Here is a 25,336-nt window from a genome sequence, read left to right on the forward strand (position 1 = left end):
CCTTGGTTGGCTCACAGGCGCCTCTTATCTTGGCATATCTATGTTGTAAGTCACTACCTCCCTACAAAGAAATGTTGATGCTAACTGCAGCCAAAAGCTTTGACAGAGACAGCTCTGTCAGCCTAGTTTCTTATCCTCTCGTAGGAGTATGCAAGATACAAATAACTAAACTACTCACATGTGGGTTTGCATTTGAACACACAGCTAAAAATAGCCTTACTTAAGTCAGTGGAAACACTGTATATGGAAAGGCAGGTCTATTGTGCTGTGACCTTATAACCAAGTCAGTGCTCCAAGTTCTGCATGCGTTATTTCTAAATAAAGCTATCTTTTATTTCTTTACTTGGATCATTCATAACCCAACCAGCCTTTTGAACTATAAAAAAATTATTTATGCATCACATGGGAGGAAAGATCATAAAGGCTTTTTCATATGACTCATGAGAATTACAGAGGTCTCATAGAAATATGGAAAACTTACAACAAGATCAAAAAAAAGATCACATTCTGAGATAAATCTGAGCTTTTCACCACAAAATTCTGAGGTTGGGCTTCATACCAAGACTAGACCTAAGCAACACAGCCCAGACTTGCAGGGTTACTTGCCTTGGTCTCTTCCAGCTGTTTCTGTAGTGTTTGTGGGTCAGCTGCTATGGCCTCTGATTGCTGCTTTCTCGCCTCCTCCTCTGAACTGCTGAGCCACTTCAAAAGACCAGCGCTGGAGTCGTCATATTTCTTGTATTTGTCAACCACGTCTTTGAGGTTGTTGCCAAGCTGATTGCACTGAAACAAAGGAAATGAAATGATACTGTGAGTGTGATGTGATATTCAGATAATTAAGTGCACAGGCCCCTTTCATCAAAATAAAAATGTCAATTCTTTTTCACAGTGCTTGCAGAGGAAGCTTTAAACCTTTACACTTTACACTGCTTCCACCCAGTGGTTAGAATAAGCTACTGCAGTCCCTCAAAATTCATCTGATGAGCTGCAGGGTAGAATACCTGTGAATGTAGGGTTTTGTATCGACTTGCTGCTGAGTCCAGTTTATCCTTGACAGCAGAACAGATTCCTGAAGTATCCACACACAGCAGAGCATTCTTAGCAGCAGGGTCACCCACTCCACAGGCTTTGGCCACATCCAGCACTTTCTGTCCTGAAATTGTGATGAAGCGGAGGTCCCCTTTGTGGGAAATCACATCTTCTGAGAAGCTCTTCTGTCGCTGCAGTTTGTCACTGAGGATGTTGAGGGAGCCTGCAGGGGCACCCAGCTCCTCGATCTCTCCCTTCGCCTGGTCTAACCAGCCCTCAAACTCCTTGCAGTCATCCTGGAACTTCTTCAGCTCCTCCTGGACACACTGCACCTGCTTCATCTGCTGTTCAGCCTGCGTCAGGGAGGCCTCGTAGCGCCCCTTCAGTTCCTGGATGTTTTTCTGCAGCTTCTCCTTCTCCTCTGGGGACAACACGTTGGCTTGCTTGTCAAGCAGAGCCTGAGCTGACTGGATGGCCATAATAAGATCCTGCTGCTGGGACAGAATCTCCTGATGTCGAGCCTGTGAGAACAGTGAAGACTTGAAGACCCAATGCTAATACATATAACAGCAATTACTATTTCATCCACATTGACATTTTGACATAATTTTTTTTTTCTTCATCATTTCTTGCTTTTTGTCTTTACTTGCTTTAATGCTGCATGTTGGTCTTCTTTAATCTGAAATTCTAAATCAGCTTGATACTATTAAAACCATTCTCTTATCTATTTTATTGATATGTCCTCATCTCATTCTGTTCTAATAGGAAATGTCATATTTTAAGTTGAGAACAAGATTTAGTTAACTCAGTTTTGAACTTTGGCAATGGCACTTTTGTAATTGTTGGCTTTGTTGTTTAACAGACTTAGAAATGGATCATGCTTTACTTTAAAGTAAAGTGCCTGGTACATATCCTATATTAAAGTATGACGTGCTGTAGAGCAAACAGTGAACATTTTTGCAAACAAACCAACTATACCTTGACCCTGTCATACTGCTTGTCGAGGTCCAGAGAGGCATCGTTCTTGCCGCCGGTCTCTCTGCCAAAATCATTTTCAGTGGTCTGTAAAGCGTTTCCATTGGCGTCATCATCCTCTCCTATCAGTCCCTTGGGTGAGGGTTCCTCTGGCAGGTTTCCATTCTCTGTACTTATACGGTCACTTTGATCCAGGCCGATCTCGTTCTCATTCTCTATGTTGGATATCCAGTCTAGAAGACCTTCGATTTTGTTCCTACTTTCTTCAAGCTGCTCAACAGCTGCCGCCTGTAAAGACATATACATTAATGAAACATAATAATGATGAAATAATGATGAATAAAAATGAAATACAAAATCAATATAATACATTGACATTCAATTGAGCAATATGTTAATTACACAGTAACTAATGATATAAACTCTGATGCATAGCTTTTACAGACAGCACTGACCTTTTCACTCTCCTGTTTTATGGCTGTGGTAACAACCTTCTCCAGATCCTTCCTGGACTCCTCAGCCCGCTGGTTGATGAGCTTGGCTTTGCTTTTAGCTTCTTCCAATTTGTTCTCAATGATGGCGATCTGCTCTGGCGTCAGCTTATTCCGGTTTTCCTCCAGAAACTTTTTAGTGTTGGTGATGACCTCATTCAAGGCACTGGCATTTGTCAATACGTCTTTCTGTAAAGTCTTGAGATCAGACAGGCACAAAGCAGGAGGAATAGCACAAGCCTTTGATAAAGCAGCTTTTGATTGATAGAAACATACTGTGACACAAAACATGCCTCTTAAAGGCAAAGAAAATATTTTTCAAACCTGATGTTCCTGCTGATACTGCTGCAGATCTGTGACACACTCAGTGTTGTCAGCTTGTTGCTGATGGCCAATCAGGCGGTTCTCTGTCAAGGTGAGATTATCACACACTTCCTCCAGTTTCTCTGTGAACTCCTTGTGTCTCTCCAATAAAGACTGACAAAATAAAAATAAATAAACAAAAAACACAAAGTTAATATCACACAACAATAATAAACAGGGTCATTCAGACACAGTCACATCCACACTCAGTAAAACATTCATATTCAACAGTATTCATGAGTCTCTACCGACTGAGCAGCTCCGTCGATATTTGGGAACAAGAACATCAAAACATGAGAGAGGAAATCGGTCGAGCACAGAGAGGTAACATGCAACATCTGTCCTTCATCATAAGAGAGTCCAAATCTAGTATGCTGTAAACATGCTATTTTGCCATTCGCCACTTTGGTCTTGTGATAGTAATAAGCACAGGAGGACATTGTACTGTGTGTGTTAGTGGGTTTGATCTGGGTTGAAAGTGTTCCAACAGGGAAGGTGCATTTTTTCCACTGTTAGTTGTTCACTGCTGTCTTGAGGCCTGTAGAATACAACCAGCATAAAGGTTAGTGTGCAGGAGTGATCAAGCACTTGAGCATGCGATGATGTTATTTCTCCTAAACATTTAGGCATTCACAGTAAAAACTCCTAGACCTGGAAACAAAAGCCAATAATTCATTTCAGAATATACTGAACAAAATGCACTCAAATATTTAAGTAAAAGCTTTAAATGCTTGGATGCTGTTAAATGCTAATTCTAATTTTCAGTTTAAATCCATGTAAATAATCTAATTCAATATTTGTACAAAATACATTCTGTGTTTTCTTTTTTTAGAGATGATTCACCATTCTTGTTTGATATCTGAGGTTCAGATTTCTTATACCAATATAAATATTTGTGTGCCAATAATGTCAAACCCGATCTGATCAACTAATCTACTACTCTAATGTAACTACTCTGGTCTCATGCTTAGACCAGTAACATGGCTTATACAGCCAACTCTACATAAGCATTATATATCAAATTCAATTTTAGTTTGGCAATCCAAACAAATATACGCTGTTTTGTTCAATGAAACCTCTGTGATATTCTAAACCATATCTCCAGGCAGACCTTGTCCTGGTTCTCCCTCTCTCTGGTGTCCAGTAGGACATCTAAGGTGTTCCTCTGTGTAACAAGCCTCTCTGTCTGGTCCCTGAAAGCTCGCTGGGTGCTGCTGAGGCTCTTGAGGAGGTAGCTGCTCTGAGCTGGGCTCAGGAACTGAGCATGCTCAGAAATAAAGCACTGGATATCAAATGTAAGATCCTCTAACTTGAGTTTGGCATCTTTCAGCAAATTGCTCTCTGTTTCCTGGAGACAAGACAAGATGGAAATAAGATGAGTAAGTTTCTGTAGATACTGTAGATATGGAATATTTTTATTAGACTTAAAAAGATACCTTGTTCTGCTGAATCAAGTGTTTCAGTGTATCTATATCACACATGTTCAAATCCACGCCCGGCATCTCAGGGTCATTTTGGATGAGGCCTGCTAGTTCTTCAAGATCACCAACATGTTTTTGGTATGTTGATTCCAAATGTACCTAAAACCACATTTGGATTAGTCAGTAGCTGATGCAAGTGTTCATCACTGTATTCTAGTTCCTAGCAAGGAACACTGACCTTCCCGGTTTCTATCGCTTGACTTAGGGAGCAACTATGTTCTGCACACATTTGGGACACAGTGGTAAAATTTGCCTCTAATTCCAGATGTGTTGAGGCTAAATCTTCGTGGATTTGTCTGGGGATGTCATCATCAGCAAAATTTAAGAGCTGCTTGGCTTTTTCCATATCTACTGTCAGATCGCCAGCCAGTCTAGAAAGTCGTGCCCCTAGGGACTGAACACAAGAGCAGATTTAGTCAGGACCTAATCTATGCATGTAGCAAGTAAATAAAAAATGAGGGATTATGTGATATCAATTTTTTAAATATTACACCACAGAGGACAAATAGCCTTAACTATTTCATTTCTAACCTGACATTCTTCCATTTGGAGCTGCAGTTCTTCCATGTTTTTGTCAATGGGTGCCTGGATTAAAAGGTCTTTTCTGACATCATCTAAAACATCAGCGTGATCCTGCAGTCTCCCAACACACTCCAAATAATCCTGAATGGAGAACAGCTGTGGGGAGGGGGGGGGCACAAAACAAGAGGAGCAAATGTTACTAATGTGAAAACCTTAGGAACTAAGTGGTTAGCTAAAATAACATAAACTGTACCTTATTTTTGACCTCCTCAACTTTGCAGGTGTCTGAGTTGGCAGACGACTGAGGAGATGCTCTGTGACTATCAAAGTGACAGAGATCCTGGTTATCTTCTGCTGACCCCTCATCCTCTCCCTCTGAGCTCTCCTCCTTGATGCTCTCGAGTGTGTGCTGCCGCTCCTCCCGACAGTCACCCCCCAGAGTGCTGGTCAGAGTGTCCATCACTTCCTGAAGCATTGAAAGGTCTTGGCTTGAGGAAACAGTCTTGAGAACCTGCAGAAGTTGCAGCTGGATATTTGGAGCATCCAACTCTTGTGTCTTCTCATGAACTTTCTCTTTTTGCAGTAACAATTCTGGATTTTCTTGTTCCTTGTTCTTCAAACTGAGGGTGTTTTGCTTTAGCAAATCCATGAGAAGATCTGGGTGACAGCTGTCGATAAGTCCTCCAGGTGTGGCCCTCTCACCTTCGTCTAAAGGTTGTGGAGTATTATGAGCTATAGTGATAGTGCTTTCATTGTCTTGGGTTTGTGGCTTTTGCAAATCACTGACATTACCCCCCTCTGTAATCATTCCCTCCTGGTCATCTACATGTGTCCTTAGAGCATTAGAAAGCATTGATGGAGCTGAAGAGGCAACATCAGATGTGATGCTGCCGTCTGACAGGAAATCAGTAGCTACCTGTGGATTTTCAGAAGCATTCACATCTGATCTATTTCTGTCTTGTAGAACAACAGATTCTAAGTCTTCTCTCACTCTAGTTTCAGACTGTCCTGAGCTGATGTCTGATGATGCAGAGGGTGGATTTAAGCAGCAGACATTTCCATCAATATGTGCATTTTCTTCCTCATTTCTTGAGATCTGCTCAGAATTACTTAAAATGTCCTTGTGTTGCATCTCTGGGGAAAGCCTCTCTGTGTGTAACTCAGTGTCATCTGCACCACTGTGCTTTGAGTGAGACAAATCTTTATTAGCCAGCACTGTTTCAGGATAATCTGTGATGGTTGTTGGAGCACAATGCTCTGAATTTTCTATATGGCAGCTCCTATGATTGATGGTGTTCGATGCAGAGATTTCACTGGAAACAACAGGTAACTGAGAGGAAGAGTTCAGCTGTAGTGCAGGTCTCTGGCTATTTTGAGAGCAACTGGGCTCAGACTCAACACTAATATCACTTTCTGAATGAAGCACTGCTTGCTGAGGTAATGTGATTCTGCTGCCATCTTCTGTAATGTTTGTGTCGTGGTTACAATCACCCCTGGTTACTGAGGTAATTGCACTTTCAACCAAATCTCCGGGCGATGAGTAATCTATACTTGGAGTTGGCTCATGGTCCAAAGGTGACTGAAGAGCATGTGTGTCATTTTCCACTCTACTTTCCTCAGAAAACACATTGAGATGCGGTGAGGTCATGTCTACGTCACTCTCGCTAACTGTCTGATTACCCAGTTGGGCATTGTAGCCTGCAATGAAAAAATCATCATGATTGGGTAAGCTGTCAGGTCTACAAGAGTGTGAAGTCTGACTTTCTGGATCAGTGTTGCTGCTGGAGGTTCTGTCACTCAGACTAGATGGATGCGCCTGGGTAGTTGGAGCGGTGTTTTCTATCACTACACTGGATACATAGGCTCTATCTGTCAGTTGGCTATTGATCAAGACTTGTGACTCAGTGTCCTCATCCAGTAAAAGCAACCTGTCTGTTTGATGAATACACTCTGCAGTAACCTGACTCCGTGAGGAGGGTGAGATCATCTGAGGCTCGTGACCACTAACTGGGGGAGGGGAATTATGTACATAATTACTCATCTCTTCTTCATTTCCTCTTGTCACACAATCTAATGCACTTCCATTCTCCTTATCAACATCCTCATTTGTGAAATCAGGCGTCATGGCAGTAACCTTCCTTTCAGTGGGCTGCTGGGTGTTTTCAGCTTCATTCATATTAATTAGACCCAGATTACACTCAACAGAGATGAATTGGCTGCCATTTTCTTCTGGGTTCATGCTGGCTTTGGAATCTAAGTTAAGGCTCTTAACGGCATCAGTAACTAATTTAGACTCCAAAGACTCACTGATACTAATGGAGCAATCAGATCTTAAAAGGCTCTGCTCCACTGTAGGATCAACAACATTTGAGGATATGGATCCATCTGACAGCGGCTGTTTTAACACAGATACTGTGTCCTCCTTATCTTGTCCAACACTTCCCGTTTCATCTGACTGTAGGTCAAGCACTTTCAGCATCGTCATCTCGTCAACTAGGCCCTCACTGAGAGATGCCTCCAGGTCATAACGTCTCCCAGAGGCAACAGCTAAAATGTTCCCCTCCTCCATTTGTGCTTTCAGAAGACAAACAGCATAGTCTTGCTCATTTTCACCCTCCACAGCACCCCCACTGAACAGTGACTCAGCATTATAGAGTGGTAGAGGCTCAGAGTCACACATCCTGGATGGTGAGTCAATATTTGCGCTTTCCACAGAACTTAATGTGGGAAAGACTGACATCTGACTGACAGAAGTTGGATTATCTAGACCTTCACTAACAGCACCTCCAACATCAATATGCAAACTATTTCCACTAATTCCCTCTGATAATTCACCTGACTTTGTCCAGTTTGTGTTGCTTTGAAACACTGTTTTCTCGGCTACATCAGACTCTGTGGTATCAGAAAATTCCTTAAAAGGATCTTGTTTTAGACCCTTATCATGTGCATATGTTTTTTCATTGAAAGTAATTCTTCCCTCAGCCGAGGAAACAGAATCATGAGGATCAAAGGTGCTTTGTGTATTTACATCAAAGGTAATTCTTCCACTGGCTGAGGAAACAGAATCACACAGATCAAATGTGTGTTGTGTGTTTTCATCGAAGGCAATTCTTCCACCGGCTGAGGAAACATAATCATGAGGATCAAATGTGTGTTGGGTGTTTTCATCAAAGGTAATTATTCCACCGGCCGAGGAAGTGAAATCACAAGGATCAAATGTGTGTTGTGTGTTTTCATCGAAGGTAATTCTTCCACCGGCTGAGGAAACAAAATCATGAGGATCAAAGGTGCTTTGTGTGTTTTCATCAAAGGTAATTCTTCCACCGGCCGAGGAAACAGAATCATGAGGATCAAAGGTGCTTTGGGTGTTTTCATCAAAGGTAATTCTTCCACCGGCCGAGGAAAAAGAATCATGAGGATCAAATGTGTGTTGTGTGTTTTCATCGAAGGTAATTCTTCCACTGGCTGAGGAAACAAAATCATGAGGATCAAAGGTGCTTTGTGTGTTTTCATCAAAGGTAATTCTTCCACCGGCCGAGGAAAAAGAATCATGATCATTAAATGTGTTTTGCGTGTTTTCATCAAAGGTAATTATTCCACTGGCCGAGGAAGCGAAATCATGAGGATCAAATGTGTGTTGTGTGTTTTCATTGAAGGTAATTCTTCCACTGGCTGAGGAAACAGAATCACGAGGATCAAATGTGTTTTGTGTGTTTTCATCAAAGGTAATTCTTCCACTGGCTGAGGAAACAGAATCATGAGGATCAAATGTGTGTTGGGTGTTTTTCATTAATTGTTCTGTTTCCTCATTTATGCGCAGCGGTGTATCTAAATCTAACTGTTCTGAAAAATCTCCAACATTTAAAGTCAGAGAACTTACATTTTTCTCAGTGTTTTCAGAAAATGTCAGATCTTCAAAGAAGATTTTAACCATTTTACTCAGCTGCGTATCGAGTATTAGGACCCTCTGTCCTGACTTTGGATCAATGTAACTGTTCAGCATTAGATAGGAGATGAACAACTGCCTTGCCTCTGTGGGAGTGGGGATGTTGTCAACTTTTAAGCAATCTGCAGCATGGTAGCATCCGTCAACTGTGAGTTTTTTATACATGAGCCAAGATGAAAACTTTTCATTAAGGTGATCAACATCAGGAGTCGCATCAGGGATTTCTATAGACTTTAAAACCTCTGCTGTATAACTGTCAATCAAACTGTTCTGAATGGCAGAGGTGATGCCTACTATCTCTGAACTTCCTGGAATGTAAAAAGCTGCTATTTTTTGCTGATTACTAACCAGCGAGCTGGTAAACCCACTAGTTGTGATCTCCTGTTCATACTGGAATGAAGTGGACACAGTTTGAACTTCCCCAGAGTGAGGCAACACAAGTCCCATAAACTGCTGCTGATTTCCAAGCACAATGAGTGTGCTGCTAGAGCTCATCATATCACACTGAACAGCTGCATCGACCTTCAACCTGTTACTGTTTTGGAGGTTCCCAACATCCTCTGACACATCAGCACTTACATTTTGACCTTCTCTGCGGTCACCTACATCACCCTGAGCTCCTAACAGCCTTGGCATGGTCTGCTGATCACTTAAACCCTCACAAACAGACCTCAGAGTGTGAATATTCCTCCCTGGTGTAAGTGATTTATTTCTGCTGAGGCACTTTAATATCAGCCCACTGGCCTCACAAGGTTCAACCTCCTGCTCAGGCTCTAAGAGTGACACATTTTCAGCACTGCTAGGATTTATCATATCCTGAGGGGTCTTTTGCCCCTGAAGAATCTCTGCATAGACAGAAGCAGATATTAAACCACACTGAAACGCCCTCTCCAGGGTTAGTGTGTCCCCTGTGTAGCAAACCTTCACTCCATCGCTGTCTTGTTTGACCTCTATCATCTTGATTACCAGGTCTTCACACATGGGTCCTTCCGTAGCTCCTGCTATGTCAGAGAGGGATACAGAGGAGGCTTGTGAACTCTGTATGCACTTATTTGCATCATTCTGCTCTGGCAAGTGGTTCAGTGTGGATTTGTAAATGAGATCTTGTTTGGGAGCATCAGAGGTCATGAGCTGGGCCTCTGGGAGAGTGCTCCATGTCATGTCAGTCCCATCACTGGATTTAAAATCCTGCAGAAGATGGAAATATGAACCATTACTGAACTGGTTTTAACACCAAAATCTGTATTATTTAGGTAAAATTTAAATATTCAAAAGCAAGACAAAATCTATACTCACCACCACACAAACAAGGGCATGTTAAAACATCATGTGCACAAGTGCAAGACTGCATCAGGGTTGCAACAGGAGAGTGACGGTAATACATTTAAAGCAATCATGCATCTGGGATTGCAGTTTCCAGCATCTTGCAGAAAGAGGGTTGTTAGTTACATCACATACTGTAGTGTTATGTACCATATCTGTTATCCTGTTGAACTCTAAGAGAACTGAAGCACATTGATAACGGTGAAATGTCAGACCAAAGCCGAGCGCAACTAAGCATGTTTACAGCATACTTTTCTGTTTCAATTGTACAAATCCTCTTTTCTGTCCCTAATGATCCAGTGTAGGGGAATGAAATAAGTGATGCAAAAGACACCTGCTCACACTGCACTGAGGGGGAAAAAGGTTAGTCATGCAAGTGAACATCAGGTGGCACTGTTTTCTAACACACAATAAGACACAAACACAATCCACTCAGTTGAACAAAGAGCCCAGTGTCCAACCTCTTCTGCAGAGGTTGTCTGATCTGAACAGTGTTGGGAGAGTTCATTGTATGCCTGATTGAGTGCCTTCAGCTGCTCCTGGGCTTTTTCTCTCTCATCTTCTGTCATTCTGTAAGACAAACAAACAATGAGACTGAGATTTCTAACAGTGGACAAAGTCTGCAGGATGTGGGTCATTGCTGCTTTGCTTACTTGTCACTGTGTTTGTTCAGCATCATTTGTGTGGCTCTCAGTGCTTCTGCAATTTGTTCCTTCTTAGTGACCATTTCCTCGACTGACACCTAAACAATCAAATAGCGACATATTAATACTTTAGATGCAGTAAAATGACTCTTTACTTTTGTATGACTGCTCTTTATGTAGTTTTCATACAATATTGTAGTCACCAGTGTGACTGTCAGAAACACAAAACTCACAAATATTTACACACATGCATAATTTCTATATCAATTATCAAAAAGATATACTGGATACTTCAGTGACAACATAAAATATAAACCCCTGCACCTATCAACGCAATTCAGTAGAACATCTGTGTAATGAATATCAGCTTGGTCAAACTTTAAATTTTAAATTGTAGTTCAGAATGTGTGAAAGACGACTTGAGTCAAAACTATGGTCATTTTCAAGGACATGATTTTTAATATTCATTGTTGTATTTGACTGCAGTGGCCCGAAATGTTTTTTCACTCCCATACACAGAGGGACAGAATATTAGGAACACTAGAGAGGAGAGATGGTTTCCTAAGTTAACAAAACCAAATAAAATGCAATGAAATAGGAAGTCCAAAGCTGCCATTATTACATTGTAATTGTTGATTTAGTATTGTATTAATGTACAAAAAATGTAAATTACATTTTTTTTAATTCCAGGAGTGCTCCCAAAATAAAACTGAGAAGTTTTTATGGCTACTAAAGTCACATCACTAATACTTACTGATACTAAACAAACTAATAATACTTATACTTTAGTGTTCTCCCTCACTTGTAAGCAGTTTTGGTTAAAAGCGTCTGAAATGAGTAAATGTAATAATAATAATAATAATAATAATAATAATAACTATATAAAATAATAAAAATGAAATTATAGCAATGTATTTACACTAATATTTTAAATTTTAAATAAATGGTTAGGTGGCTTAATAACACTTCAAACTATTTAATATATACATAGTTTAGCTTAACTTTAGTCACTGATTTTAAGTAATACACTGACCACACAGATGAAAACCAAACTATAGATCAGCAGCAAGTCAATGCTCTAATGTTAACTTTTTGGCAAGAGACCATAGTACAATAGATAGTATAGAATGGATAAATGCATGCATGAGTGTAATATTAGTCATAGAACTCATGCATGCATTTATCTATTCTATACTATCTATTAATACATTTCTATTCTGACACTCTAACACTCAGCACTCTTCTATGATCATTATAATGCTACTGTATAATACTTATTATGGAAAGTTCCATATTTTTTTTCAAATTTCTTTTGAATAATGTCAGTTTCGGACTGTATGTTTATTGCATTTACACTGCATGTATTCTTAGACACAGAGGACAAAAAATCTGAGCTCTATCTTAATATTTCCATAACCTGTGAGACTGATGTAATTTATTAATCAGTGAGGTTCTTAAGTATAAGGTGCTTGTGCAACTTATTCATTTGGTGCTATTGATTGGTATTGAAAGTGATTGAAATAATCAAATACATCACAACATACAAAATATGAACCATGCCTTTGGGAGACCAAGTAAACCGGGGATATGATAAAGTAATTACAACCACTACCTGCTGTGCAATGTAAAATATATGGATTAAATGCATTCGAAAGTAGAGTGTGTTTTTATTAGAAAACATACAATGTGGAAGCAACAGGTTGTGATATCACTTTGAATAGAAAAATACTCTTCACCATTAAGCCAAAACATTTTCTAATGCACAACAAATATGTGGCAGCATATTAAACCAGGACATTCTGAAAACACCAGAATCAATACATATTGTTTACCTGGGGTTTATTTGAAGCGTCTGTGTTGGCATTGCTATCTTTGAGAGCATTCCCATCATTGTTCAGGGTCTGTTTCACATTGGACATCCAGTGCAATAGTTTGCTAACTTTATCACCGTGCTCTCTCTTCTCCTCATCAACAGACCTCTACAATCAGAACAGATGGGTTTTTAACAAGATTGTTTAAAAAAAAAAATAAAATAAAATAAAAATAAAAACACTCAAAGTGGGAATCCTAAAATTGGCGGGCATTACCAAACTACATTTATAATGAAGCAAAAAACACCAAAGCTCAAGAACCACTGTCAGTTGCATCAAACACAGTGTCAATATGCATGTGTAAACCATAAAACAGCATTCAACAGAGAAAACAAGGTTAACCTCATTGCCAAGCACAAAACCAAAGAAAATCCAATTTGTAGGTTTTGATTTTATGCTATATGGTAACCATTTATTTGCAAATGTTTATTGCCGATATGCCCAAACATAATGAAATGTTGATTTGGGTCCAAAACCAAGAACTTTTGTTGCCTCCAGTAACCTTAACCCTGTATGGCAGTCAAACACACTTCTTTCAAGTGCCTCTCTGAACGTGATTCTTCTCTTGGTCTTTGGACAGGCGAGACTTTTGGTGAGGAATTTCTCATCTTTGAGTACAGAGGCAGTAACTTTGTCAACAAGACCACTCTGAATGACTTCCTCAAGTGAGACTCTATCATGAGTGTCAGGATTGATTAATCCTCCAGTCAGGAGCTGGAACTCAATACAGCGAAAACCGGCATCTTTTGGGAAGAGATTTTCCTGAACAGCCTGCGAAATAGACAAAGTCTTTGCAGTCTTGGGGTGAACAATGCCATTAAATGCCTGTTCAAACTGCTGGAGCTGCTGATTCAATGCCTCATCTACAAGACCTCTTTTGAGAGCCTCAGAGACCGGAACTTTCTCTCCTGAGGAGGGATCACAAATACCTCCAGTGCAGGCCTGGGCCTCCAACAGCCTTAAGGCAGTAGTTCTATCAGTAAAGCCCTGTTGAAAACCCTGAAGAACTGACAGTCTCTTCCCCCGAGTGACATCCCAGAGACCAGCAATGGGGCTGTTAACATCCTCCACAACAACCATTCGTGAAAATATAAGGTCTGCAATCTCATAGATACTAAGAAGCCCATGGCGATAGCTGTCAAGCTCAGATGTCTCAAGAAACCTCTGACTTAGAGCAGACTCTAAACAAAGTTGTCGACCACTTTTGACATCAGTGATGATGTGAAGTGGGCTTCCACTGGCATCCACTATGGACTTTTCCTGCCATTCACTTTCTTGTTGTGACAGAAACAGATAAGTCCTCTTGTCAATGTGTTTCCCCTTGAATGCTTCATATGCTGACATTTCAATGCCACAACTGCTGCTGACAACAGACATTCTATGAGAACTTGTGGGAGAGGTGTTTGTTAGATGTCTATCCCCAAATGGGAAGAGAAACACGCAACCATCGATGTCATAAAGGCATGTCTTGAGTATTTCAGAGTAGTATGCTTTCTGTCCAGTGTCAGGATTGTGGAAACCTTTAGGGTTACTGACTGGATCATACAGACTCTGTAGAATCTCCTTGCTCAAAAGACCCTGATCAACAACAATGCTTGCTGGTACCCTGACACCAGTCTCTGGGTTGATCAGTCCTCCAGTCGAAACCTGGACTTCAAGGATCTTCTTGCCTTTGTATCTATCGAGAATCCTTTCCTCCATTGCCTGAAACACAGACAGCTTTTTGCCAGCATGAATATAGCCACCGATGGCTTTCTCTGCCTCTATCAGTTTATCTTGCAGGCCTGTCTCTATAATACCTTTCTCCAGAGCCTCAACAACTGAGTGTGTTTGTCCTGTGGCCAGATCTGTAAGACTTCCTGTTGCAGCCTGGGCCTCAAGAAACTCAAGTGCATAAGTCTTTGCTAAGAAGCCCTTTTCAGCAGCTTCTAAGAAGGATATCTTTTTCTTACTTGATTCCACATAAACTCCAGCAATGGTAGTTGGTTTGCCAATGTATTGAGCAAGCAACGCTTGCACTTCTTCCATTGTGATGAGACCCATCTCAAACTTCCGCAAAACCTCTTCATCCAACAGCCTAAATTTGATTAAGTCCTGAATACTTGCATTGCCTTTGAGTTCTGGGAGCTTTTGGGAAGTTGAATATATCACACTCAGATTTCCACAACCGTCTGTTGAGCTCTTCTCTGACATGTTTACAGTTTCACAAGTTTCTTTGATCTGATACATTCTTGTCTTAGTGATGCTATGACTTTCATTTGGCCGTTGCTCTGTTAGTCCACACAGAGCCATGTATCCATGTGTTGTCACAGTCATGCGCTCACCAGGTTGGATTTGGCTCTTCAAGGTCACATTTTGCATGTCTTTTTGTAGAGGAGGACTACTCAAAGTTTTCTTTGTTGTTGAATCATCAAGGCTTTGGCTGTGAGTGACATCAGTTTTCTCTTGTTTTACTTGTTTCAGTCCTTCAAGACTATTTTTTTTCTCCATTATTACCACATGTTGATGACTACTTTCACTGACTTCCCGTCTATTCATCCTCTGGTTTTCAGTCTTCATCCTGACCTCCAGCGTCAAAAGCTTTTCCTGAAGACTTTTCACCTCTTTAACGTATGACTCTATTTGTTCCTGAAGAGATCTCTCTTCATTTTCCTTTAGTTTCAGTTTCCACTCACTATCTGTCAACATCTGTTTAGACTTAGCTGACTCCATTGACTGTTCTTTACAGAGGCTTTGCAAAGCACTTATTTTTGAGCTAAGTTTCAGTCTGTCTTCCTCAAGTTGGGTAATTTGTGATTTTGCATTTGATAAGTCTTGGGTAAGCTTTGTTTTTTCTTGGTTCAGTTTGTCCATTTTTAACTGCAGCTGCTGCTGTTGGTCCATTTGTTGCTTTGATTCCACAGTGGTTTGATGCACTGTTTTTGTCTGTGTAACATCTAGTTTGAAATACTTGCTGAGCATTTCTGCTAATTCTGCACTGTGTGACTGTTGCTTTGACCTCTCATTGTCATTTCTGATTTCAGAGTGCAGTAAAATTAGTTTTTTCTCTATCTCAGTCTTTACAAGCAACAACTGTCTCTCATAGACCCCTTTCTGAAGTTCTAGTTTACTCTTTAACTCCTCTAGCATTTTCTTGCACTTCTCCAACTGTTCTTCCTTCTGCTGGGACCTCAGTTGAAGGACAGAAATTTCTCTTTGTTTTTGCTCTGCTTCTGTTTGGGTGCGCTGCAGTTCTTCTTTTAGTTTCCTGACTTCAGATCCCAATAATATGTTTTTCTCTAGTGCCTCAGCTTTCTCCCTCCTAAGAATTGTATTCTCATTCTGTAGATTTGACCCGGATTTATCAGAACTAGAAATCATTTCTTTCATAGTCACTTTATGCTTCTGAAGCTCAGTCTCCAGCTGCAATATTTTTGATTCTTTGACTTGTCTTTCTTTGGTCTCTTTAGCCAATTCATCTTTAGTTCGCTGTAGGGAAATGCTTATCTCTGAAAGTTTATCATTCAAGTTCTCCACTTTCCTTTCTGTTGCTCTCTTATCATTCTGAAGAGCATATATCTCCTGCTTTAGATTTTCTGACACTTTCTCCGAGCTGCTGGTTAGCCCTTTAATACTGTGCTTATGTTTGAAAAGCTCATCCTCTAATGCCTTGACTTTATTCAGATGTTTTCGACTCTCAGCAGATTCTTTTTCCAGTTCTGCACTTCTTTTCTTTAGCATTACATTCAGCTCATTAATTTCAGCATTTTGTCTGTGGACTTTTTGACTTACTAAATTCTTCTCAGCAAGCACTGAGTTCTGCTCTGATTTCAGTGCTGTTATTTCTTTCTCATAATTGGCAATATTTACATTGAGTGCTTTAATTTTCTGCTGCAGTTCAGTTATTTTCTTCACCTCCTCACTGTAATCCTGTATCTTAATTTGAAGCTCATGGGAGTTCTTGGACTTCTTATGTAGTTCCTCCTCAATAATTCTGACCTGTGATCTGGTGCCATCCACTTGAGACTTTAAGATTTTAATTTGCTGATCCTTGCTTTCAGTTTCCATTGTCACCTGATCAAGTTCAGCTCTTACGTTCTTCAGATTCTTTTCCATCTCCGTATGTATTTGTTTCAACTCATCTACTCTCTTTTGCAATTGAGAAACAACTAATTCACTTTTTTGAAGTTCTGCTTCAAGGTTTCTACATTTGAGTTGGGATGCCTGCTCAGATCTCTTCTTTAAGGTATTTTCCTCCTTAGCTGTTTGAAGTTGCTGTTTCCAGCTTTCTATCTCACTCTTCAAAGACTTTATCTTTTGTTCAGAGACCAATCTCTCTCTTTCCAATGACTCTGTCTGGATCTGAAGACCTCTAATATCACTGTCACATGAAACATTTATCCTTGTCAGCTCATTACATTTAAACTTCATCTGATCTATTACTGCCTGTTTGGAAGCTACCTCTTCTTCTAAGCTGTTAATTTTGTAAATATTCTCCTGCTCCAAGGAGCTTTTCTTATGCAGTTCTCCTTGGGTGATCTTCAACTGTTCTTTAAGGCCTTCAACTTCGGTGCTTTGGAAGAAAGTGTTTTGTTCCAGTGCGGACTTTGCTCTATGGAGAGATTTGATTTCCTCTTGAAGCTCATTTATGAATTTCTTCATGTTCAGTATGTCCTGCTGGAGCTCATCTGATTTCTGCCTCATGTTGATCCTCTCACTTTCCATATCCATCTGAAGTTTCTTCACTCTGTTATTGCTGTCATCCAACAGCTTTTTATAACTTTGTGCTTTCTCCTCAGCAATTTCTGCTCTTTTCTGGAGCAGGACTAGTTCCTCTAATTTCTGCTGCAGGACATCCACCATCATGCTGTCATTTTCTCTAACTGCAGACGACTCAGGCTCACTGTCGACTATTGATTCACTGTCAGATGCTAAAGGCTGCTGAGCCAGATCATTTGCTTTGGCCTGGACTTGACTTTGCAACTCTTCCTCAGTACCTTCCTCCATGTTTATTTTTCTCTTAAGTTTGGTGCCCTGTTTTTCAAGATCTGGGTCATTATTTGTTTTCTTTAAGAGGTCTTCTAGTTTCCTCTGAGCCAAAGACCATTTGGCCTCTGACTGCTCAATTAACAGTTTAGTGTGACTTAATTCCTGCTCACTGGTAGCTTTATCTTTGACCGCTATCTCTAATTTGGTGCAATACTGATGAACGTCGTGCTCAAGATGTGATTTCTGAAAGTTTAGATCATCAATTGTCTTCTGTTGTGCCTCTACTTCTCCCTCCAACTTTTCCAGCTGTGCTTGTCTTTCAGCCAGCAAAACCTCCTGTTCGTGGACCCGTTGTTTAAGTTGACTAATCTCTACTTCCCCTGCAGCTTTTTGGAGCTCCATGCTCTCTGTCCTTTTTGCATTCTCTGCTCGTTCAAAAGCTTTCCTGTTCTATAATACAAAAAAAATAAGTCATACACTGATTCATATTGAATTAGAAATTGTAAAAAAAAAAAAAATACATAAAGTTTTACTTCTTACCAGAGCACTGCAGCAACATTAAGCAATCTCTCCAGGAATTTGTTATTTCAAGAGTGCATGATTTTTTTTTTTTAAGTTAACCAAAAATACTGTGGAGGGTTGAAAACTTTAATATTCACCACATTTAACAACAAGATCTTGTATTTCAGATGTATTTCAGATCATTTTAATAACACTTATTACAAATTTGATCACTTCATCTTTTCCCTCTGATCTCAAACTTGTAACAGTTTGGTTTTCAGCAAACAGGTGTGAGAATACATCTCAGCACCAATACTAGACAAAATACACACAAAATACTACCCAAACTCCTGGAGAAGCTGTATTTTGCCACAGAAAGGCCGACAGGAGAAAGACCTTCTGTCAAAGAATAAAAAAGCTGCCTTCTCCTCCCAGCAGGGCCCCATCACCAGACATAAGGAGTTACTTTATGTGCAGACATGCACTGTTTTTGAAGCAAATTATCTTCACTCATGATAAGTTGATCATATATATATACGGGACTGTAAACTTTGGAGGAAGTCAATAAGTAAAGAGGGGTAATGAGGAAAAATAATGTAGGTGTTTTAGTGAGGTAGTAAAACATGTTGATGCAAACCATGCAAAGGTGAAGAAGGTGAAGCTAAACCGGCATTACACATTTCAGCAGCCACAAAGCGCCAGAAGTCGAAAATGTGCTGCATAAGCAACTGTAAATGCAGAAAGTACGAATCTCTCACCTCCTCCTCTTCAGTTCTCTTCAGTGTTTCACTGGCAAACTTTACATAATGCGTCATGAGAGTCACAAGAGCAGTGTAGCGGGTTCGCAGATCCATGAACTTAAACAAGAAAAACAAGTATGTCGTTGAGCATTTGCTTTACATAGAGCACAAGTAGTGTCCTGCCAAAGTTTAATCACAGCTTTACCTCCTGCTGAATGGCATCAGAGGAGCTCTGCATCCTCCGTTTCTTCAGAGGAGATTTGTGTTGAGAGTCAACCATCGCTCTGAAGGTCATCAGCTGAAGTTCATAATCCTAAAAAAAGATTTATGTGTAAGGTTAAAAGGTTATTTTCTCAAATATAGCAATTTCTTTTTTTTTTTTATCTCAACAAAACAGCTACTTTTATTTGTGAGAAAAACCCTGACAAAATGTAAGAAATTGTCACAAAAAAATCTGCATATCCCTTTAGGGTCTGCAGGCTGAAGGGGGCTAAACAAAAATTTAAAAAATGTTGAAATGAGTTGAAATAAATGAATTTACCTTAATGGCAGATGAGTACTGCTCTGAGTACTTCTGGCACTCATCCATTCTGCTCTGCTTTTGTTCAATTTCAGCAACAAGGACCTGAAAAACAAAGACAATTTTCAATTATATATTATACATCTTATAGTGTCTTTATCTCAGTGTGAAGAAGTTCAGTCTTGTTCTACCTTTTGTTTGTTTAACAGCTCAGCCAGCGCCTTGCTATCTTCAGGTTTGTTTTCTTGAGCCTTTAGTTGTGCTGCTTCCATTTCTCTAACCCATTCATCAAGACTACTGTAGGAGTCTCTATAGTGTTTCAGAGATTTGCTGATACCATCAAGGTCCCGAAGCCTGAGAAATAATGGACAACCTCAATGAGAAATACTTAAATTTATAATACTTGCACTCAAATGTTGTAATTTTATTCTTATAGTGCAAAAAAATCTAAAAAAACAAAACCACGACTAACCTGCTATCGATCTGGGAGTGAATGTTCTGCCATCTTTCACTCAGCTGATCAGCTTTCTCCTTGTGCCAGTCAAGGTCAAAGTCACGTTCATTGTGGGCCTTAAACATGCGGTCACTGATCACTCGTGCTTTCTGCAGCTCATCCTCCATGTCATGGAAAACCTCCTGCTTCTCGTCAATCTCTGTCCGCCATTGCTATCAGAGAGAATCAGAAAGAAAAAGATCACTCAAAAGGAAATGAAAATGTTGCCAATGTCATCGAAGTGTTTTATCCAAATAGTGCCTTACCTTAAGTGTGGAAATGACAGTCTCAATGGACTTGACATCAGAGTTCATGGCATCTTCCTCATACAGTTTAGATTCGTAGGCTTTAACTAGCGCCTCTGCGTTCTGGCTGTGCTTCACCACTAAGCTCACTGTTTTCAGTCTGCAAAAAAAAAAAGGAATGTGTCTTCAATTCAGCTACTAAATGCCAGTGTAATTACTTGGGGACAATGAAGGGAATGTCTTACTTGTCCATATAAATGGACGACATGGAGTACACTTGGCTCATGCTCTGAACCAGGACGGTGAGTTCGGACGAAAGCGTCGGCACCGACGGAGAACCTGCAGCCTGTCTGAGGAACAGCTCGCACTTCTCCTTCATGACATCAAGATCCTCCTTCAGTTTATTCAGCTCTGCTGTTTTCCTCTGGAAGGTGGAATGTAGAAAGTGATGATGAAATAACAACACCAGTCAGTTCTTAAATGTGTTAATTATTGATACCCAGATGTGTACCTCGTGCTCTGTGATGCGCTGGAGACTCTGCTCCAGGTCGTCCCTCTCTAACGGCGTGCGGATTTGCCTGATCAGGTGTTCTTCATGGGCCTCTAGATGCATGCGGAAGTTGCGTATTTCTGAGATGTAATTGTTGTAAACAGACTCCTCGTGTTCCTCTGTTGCAAAAAATTTAAAATACTTGGTAAGAACACTGGCATGAGAACATTTCAAACAGTGACACTACAATTTTGTTGTGTCTTTTCAACACTGCCAATATAAAAGTTTGCCTCAATCTGAAAATCACAACTACTGACTAACGGTTGCACATGATAAAACAAAGGCAATGTTAATCCTGAGCACAGCACAGTCTCATACATGAACTGACAGTAACAAGTTCACCACTAGATGGCATCATTATAGCATCTGTTGCAATGAGACTGAATGAAAGGCACTTTCTACACTGCTGAGGTGAAGTCATACACAAATTAAGGAAATCACTTTAGTAAGACAGGAACCTTTTTAGGAAAGGGGAGGGGAACCTATGTATATGAATGTGTCCCTGTTTATCCACAATGATCTATGTAACATCACAACATAACATAAAAAGTATTCTGTATTTTTTCTCCAGATATTCCGCCCTATTTAAAACTCTTGAACACATACTATCAACATCCCAGTGTTTGCTTTACTTCACAGCAAAGCCAATCATCTCTATAGATACTCCTCCTAATTCAGTAAAAAAAAAAAACTCAACATAATTCTAAAAGGAATTGACTTAAGGCTTAAAAGGCTTAAGGAGCCATGTGTTTCCCTCGGGGTGCTGTGTTCAGTTTACACCAGCAGCTCCTTGTTGGGAGGGACAGGCAGGGAATCGGAGCCTTGCCTCTTTCTGCGGATCTGAGCAGTTCCTGGTAGTATTCCTTGCAGGCGACAACGTCTCTCTCGAGCTGGGCGCAGTCTGCCACGGTGAAAACCTCAGACTCCTCGCTGTCTTCCAGGAACTCATCGAAGTGGGACTGTAGGTTGCTCAAGACCTGCTGATGCTCACCTGGCAACATGGTCTTTATCTGGATAGTTAGAGAAGTAAAAGTGGAAATAAGATAAACACACACTTTACATTTTTCTTTGAATGATCATCAAAAATTAATCTGATTATCGAAAAGGGTCTTAAAAGGAAAACAAACATACTGAGGCCACGTTCCAGTTGCGAATGGCTCGTATATCAGACATTAGATAATGCCACGACACCACACTCTTCATGTTGATGTGGGAGTGGTGCCACAGCGCCAGGACATTCTGGTATAACTGCTCAGTTCTGCAGGAAAAGCAAGAGGCATTAATAATGGTCACCACAATGTGCTTTCAGTGGCATTTAAACTCATGAGTCAACTTTATTTTTAGTGTAAGTGCAGTGTGGGAAACTCTACACACCAAATGAATTCATAGCGTCTCACCTTGTTGCCATATCAACAGCCTCTTTGTTGGGCGGAGGCACAGTGAAACAAACAGAGGGCACCATGGCCTCGTTCCCTGCTGGGTTGATGATTTTCCACTTGGCCCGGTGAGAGTTATTAGCCAATACGCACTCATCATCTTTGTAAATGGTGATCTGAAAGAGTTGTGATTGAGACACACACACAGTACAGATTTTGGACATGGACACTTTGAAATGTACTGAAATGAAATGTGGTGCAATGGAATGCAGAGAACTGTACCTCTATTTGACGATAATCACAGATGGCTTTGACAGGGAGGGAAGACCTCACAGGGCTTTCAGGGTTCCTGGGTCTGAGCTGCACAATGTTTTTGGCCCTGCCCACTAAACCAGCTACAGTGCTGCGGTACTGAAGGAGTTGCTCTTTCTCATCCTAGGGACACACAACACAGATGCAATGTGTTTCTTTCCCTTATTTACCTCCACATGTGTACATACACTCTTCATATCTTTCCATCAGTTTACCATGGACTCCTGGATGAGGTCCTCCAGTCTGTGCAGGCTGCTCGTTCGATCACAGCTGTATTTCCTTTGAATGGCATCTTGCAGGCTCTTCAGGTAATCTATGGACTCTTTGGCATCACTGAAAAACTGCACGGGGGACAAGAATGAGAAAATGGCCACGTCTAATAAATGCACTATTTCTGCATTAACTAAGCAGCAGCTCACCTCAAAATAAACAGCATTCTCCTTGAGATGCTGTTCCACACATGAGCAGAGCTGTAAAATCCAGCTCCACTGTGTCTGCATGGCAGCTCTGTACGCCTGGAAGAGAAGCAACACAGAAATAAAACACATAATATCCAGGTGTAATAGCTGGAAAATTACAAGCTGAAACAGGACTTTAAAATCTTTTAATCATAGTGGCAGCTGAATGCAGGGTGGAGACACTACTGCTGGTCCAAATGTAATTGTCATGCCAACCACAAAGGTGAGAGCAGAGAGACAAAAAAAAAAAGGGCTTACTTCAATAGTTAGCTTGGCTGGGTGGTTCTTGAGCATGAGGCGTTCTGCCTTGTCCTGCACAGACTTGATCATGTCTTCCTTTTCATCCAGCTCCCTCATCAGGTCCTGTATAAAGACATGAAGCTGAGTATCTCTGACATCCAGCCACGGCAAGTGACCATTCACCACATCCTCTCACACAATTCATATCCTGCCTCACACTGCAGAATACGAGGTTAATCACTCAAGCCACAATACATAGACAAATCCCTTCACTGACATGATTGTTTTCTTCAATGAATGCAGCTGAAACGGTGCCAAACCTCTACAATCAAAACAACTGACTGAAAAAGTCTTTGTTATCCCGCCTGCATGGAGGATTTCACAGATTACAGTCAATTAAAAGACTGTTCCAACAAAAAAAAAACAAAAAAAAAACAAAACTTTTAATCGGCTTACAGCATGGTAGTCTCTCTTCTTGGAGATGTTGCTGTTGCGATCGCTCCAGTCAAAGGCCACCTCCTCCTCCTCCTTCTCATTCAGCCAGATCAGCTCCTGAGTTGCCTGTGACACAAAGTCGTGCAGGGTTTCCAGGTGGCTTTGTCGCTCCCTTGAACAGCTCTGAAAACAACAGGCATCCATGTATTCAGAATACTTCAAGCACACAAGTAACGTATAGCATTTACATACCAACACAGATTTTAGATTATGTCTTTTGAGCTCAACAGAGAACTTACCAGCAGCCTTTCATACTGCTTTTCTAGCTTGTTCAGTTTGTCTGAATAGGTTAGCTTCAGGGGAATGGTCATCTGGATCTGAGAAAAGAAAAATGTGTTTTTTTTTGGGGGGGGGGGGTTCAGTTTACTCTTCAGAAACTAAGATTTAATTCAGATTATCATCATTAGAGTTATAGATTATGTTATTATGATCATTATTATTATTACTGTTGATGTTTCCGCTAAGATTATAAGACAGAGAGACACTCCACAATCCTTACTTCACTCAGTTTGGCATCTTTAAGACTCATCTGAAATTCTTCAATGGCTCTGTGTACACTTTTGTGGTTCTCCAAATGCATCTCCACACTTGGCAGATCAGATCCCCACTCTGAGCGGTCCAGCTGCACCTTTAAAAGAGAAAAGGAAAAAAAAAATCACATATTCAGTTTATTTTTTCTTATTTTACAATTATAGCTGCAGTACATTACAGACTGGCTGCTCACCTGCATCTCTTCCACCCAGTTCAGCAGGTCCTGAACATATTTCATGTTGACCTCCTCCTCTGTCATGTTGGGGTCTGCCAGTGAGGATTTCAGTAAGGGCTTGCGGATCTGCATGTGTTTCAAATGCCTGAGGCTGCCTGGGTCCATGCCACCACCGCTCCCCATGTAACTCTGGACTGAAGTGGGTTGCAAGCCGGGGGTCAAGGCAGGGGTCAAGGACGGGGTCAGGCACGGTGTAAGGCTTGAGGTGAATGTGGACCCAGGGGTACCTAACCCCCCTGGGGTGAGTGCAGGAGTGAGGGCTGGTGTCAGGTTTGTGCTGATGTTCTGGGAGAAGCCAGAGTTCAGGCTCTGTGTGATGCCTGAGATCATCATTTTGGTTTGTTCTGTTGTCAGGGTTCGGCCTTTGCTGTACACAGAAGAACACTCAGCCCTCAGGGTTAGAAGGTCATCCCGGAGTTTTGATACCCTGCAGCGAAAAAGGAACAACAATATGAGCTGTCGTAACATATAAGGAAATTCAGCGTGTTTTTCCGCAAGGGGATCTACTTTGTACCTTTGGACTAGTTGATCTGCAAAGGGAAATTTCCCATCGAGGAGAATTTGGATGTCCACCACTTGCTGTCTGAGGATATTCTCACACTCTAACAAGTAGCCAGCAATCTCAGCTTCATGTAGGAACTGAATTCCAGACTCAAGACGTTTGGCATCCTTAGCAGAGGAAAAAAAAAAAAGAGACTGAAAACTCAAGACAAACAGTGCACACTGAGAGCTATTTTGTTACATCTCCTATCAAAACTTACAGACTGTAGGGCTGTCCGTGCCAATGCCAGCTTATCCTCTCCGTTGACACAGTCCCGCTGGACCCTGTTGGCAATCTGCTGTAACATCTCAAGCCTAAAAAAAAAACCAAAATGATGAAACAAATTATAGGTTATCACTTCAATAAAAACAGGTGCCCCACAGAAGCCAAGCATGCACACTGTAACCTCACCTGGATCCATAGGCAATGCTGTTGTTGAGAAAGACCGAGCTGTTAATTTGTAAAGGCTCAGTGAGGACAACACTG

General features: G+C 40.8%; 1 protein-coding gene across 13 annotated transcripts in view; it reads right to left on the reverse strand.

Annotated features, from left to right (window-relative positions):
- dst (dystonin) overlaps positions 1 to 25,336 on the reverse strand; it is a 103,543-nt gene that overhangs the window by 39,740 nt on the left and 38,467 nt on the right. For all 13 annotated transcript variants that reach the window (XM_071480848.1, XM_071480841.1, XM_071480840.1 and 10 more), the window contains 34 exons: positions 25,071 to 25,164; positions 24,824 to 24,978; positions 24,268 to 24,736; positions 24,043 to 24,171; positions 23,783 to 23,860; positions 23,505 to 23,666; positions 23,067 to 23,171; positions 22,770 to 22,865; positions 22,566 to 22,691; positions 22,321 to 22,473; positions 22,060 to 22,214; positions 21,794 to 21,920; positions 21,489 to 21,672; positions 20,624 to 20,781; positions 20,358 to 20,536; positions 20,134 to 20,272; positions 19,847 to 20,040; positions 19,566 to 19,728; positions 19,396 to 19,479; positions 19,060 to 19,167; positions 18,873 to 18,971; positions 12,607 to 12,753; positions 10,784 to 10,872; positions 10,592 to 10,700; positions 5,115 to 9,995; positions 4,871 to 5,017; positions 4,518 to 4,733; positions 4,295 to 4,438; positions 3,970 to 4,206; positions 2,820 to 2,972; positions 2,460 to 2,693; positions 2,008 to 2,292; positions 1,002 to 1,550; positions 607 to 783 (listed from right to left, as the gene is read on the reverse strand). In XM_071480848.1, coding sequence (XP_071336949.1) covers positions 607 to 783; positions 1,002 to 1,550; positions 2,008 to 2,292; positions 2,460 to 2,693; positions 2,820 to 2,972; positions 3,970 to 4,206; positions 4,295 to 4,438; positions 4,518 to 4,733; positions 4,871 to 5,017; positions 5,115 to 9,995; positions 10,592 to 10,700; positions 10,784 to 10,872; positions 12,607 to 12,753; positions 18,873 to 18,971; positions 19,060 to 19,167; positions 19,396 to 19,479; positions 19,566 to 19,728; positions 19,847 to 20,040; positions 20,134 to 20,272; positions 20,358 to 20,536; positions 20,624 to 20,781; positions 21,489 to 21,672; positions 21,794 to 21,920; positions 22,060 to 22,214; positions 22,321 to 22,473; positions 22,566 to 22,691; positions 22,770 to 22,865; positions 23,067 to 23,171; positions 23,505 to 23,666; positions 23,783 to 23,860; positions 24,043 to 24,171; positions 24,268 to 24,736; positions 24,824 to 24,978; positions 25,071 to 25,164 — 10,525 coding nt within the window. The remainder of the gene's footprint in view (positions 1 to 606; positions 784 to 1,001; positions 1,551 to 2,007; positions 2,293 to 2,459; positions 2,694 to 2,819; positions 2,973 to 3,969; positions 4,207 to 4,294; positions 4,439 to 4,517; positions 4,734 to 4,870; positions 5,018 to 5,114; positions 9,996 to 10,591; positions 10,701 to 10,783; positions 10,873 to 12,606; positions 12,754 to 18,872; positions 18,972 to 19,059; positions 19,168 to 19,395; positions 19,480 to 19,565; positions 19,729 to 19,846; positions 20,041 to 20,133; positions 20,273 to 20,357; positions 20,537 to 20,623; positions 20,782 to 21,488; positions 21,673 to 21,793; positions 21,921 to 22,059; positions 22,215 to 22,320; positions 22,474 to 22,565; positions 22,692 to 22,769; positions 22,866 to 23,066; positions 23,172 to 23,504; positions 23,667 to 23,782; positions 23,861 to 24,042; positions 24,172 to 24,267; positions 24,737 to 24,823; positions 24,979 to 25,070; positions 25,165 to 25,336) is intronic.

This window comes from Trachinotus anak, unplaced genomic scaffold (assembly GCF_046630095.1).
Source record: "Trachinotus anak isolate AG129_WGS33_773 ecotype Australia unplaced genomic scaffold, CSIRO_AGI_Tana_v1 ptg000007l, whole genome shotgun sequence".
Taxonomy (NCBI): domain Eukaryota; kingdom Metazoa; phylum Chordata; class Actinopteri; order Carangiformes; family Carangidae; genus Trachinotus; species Trachinotus anak.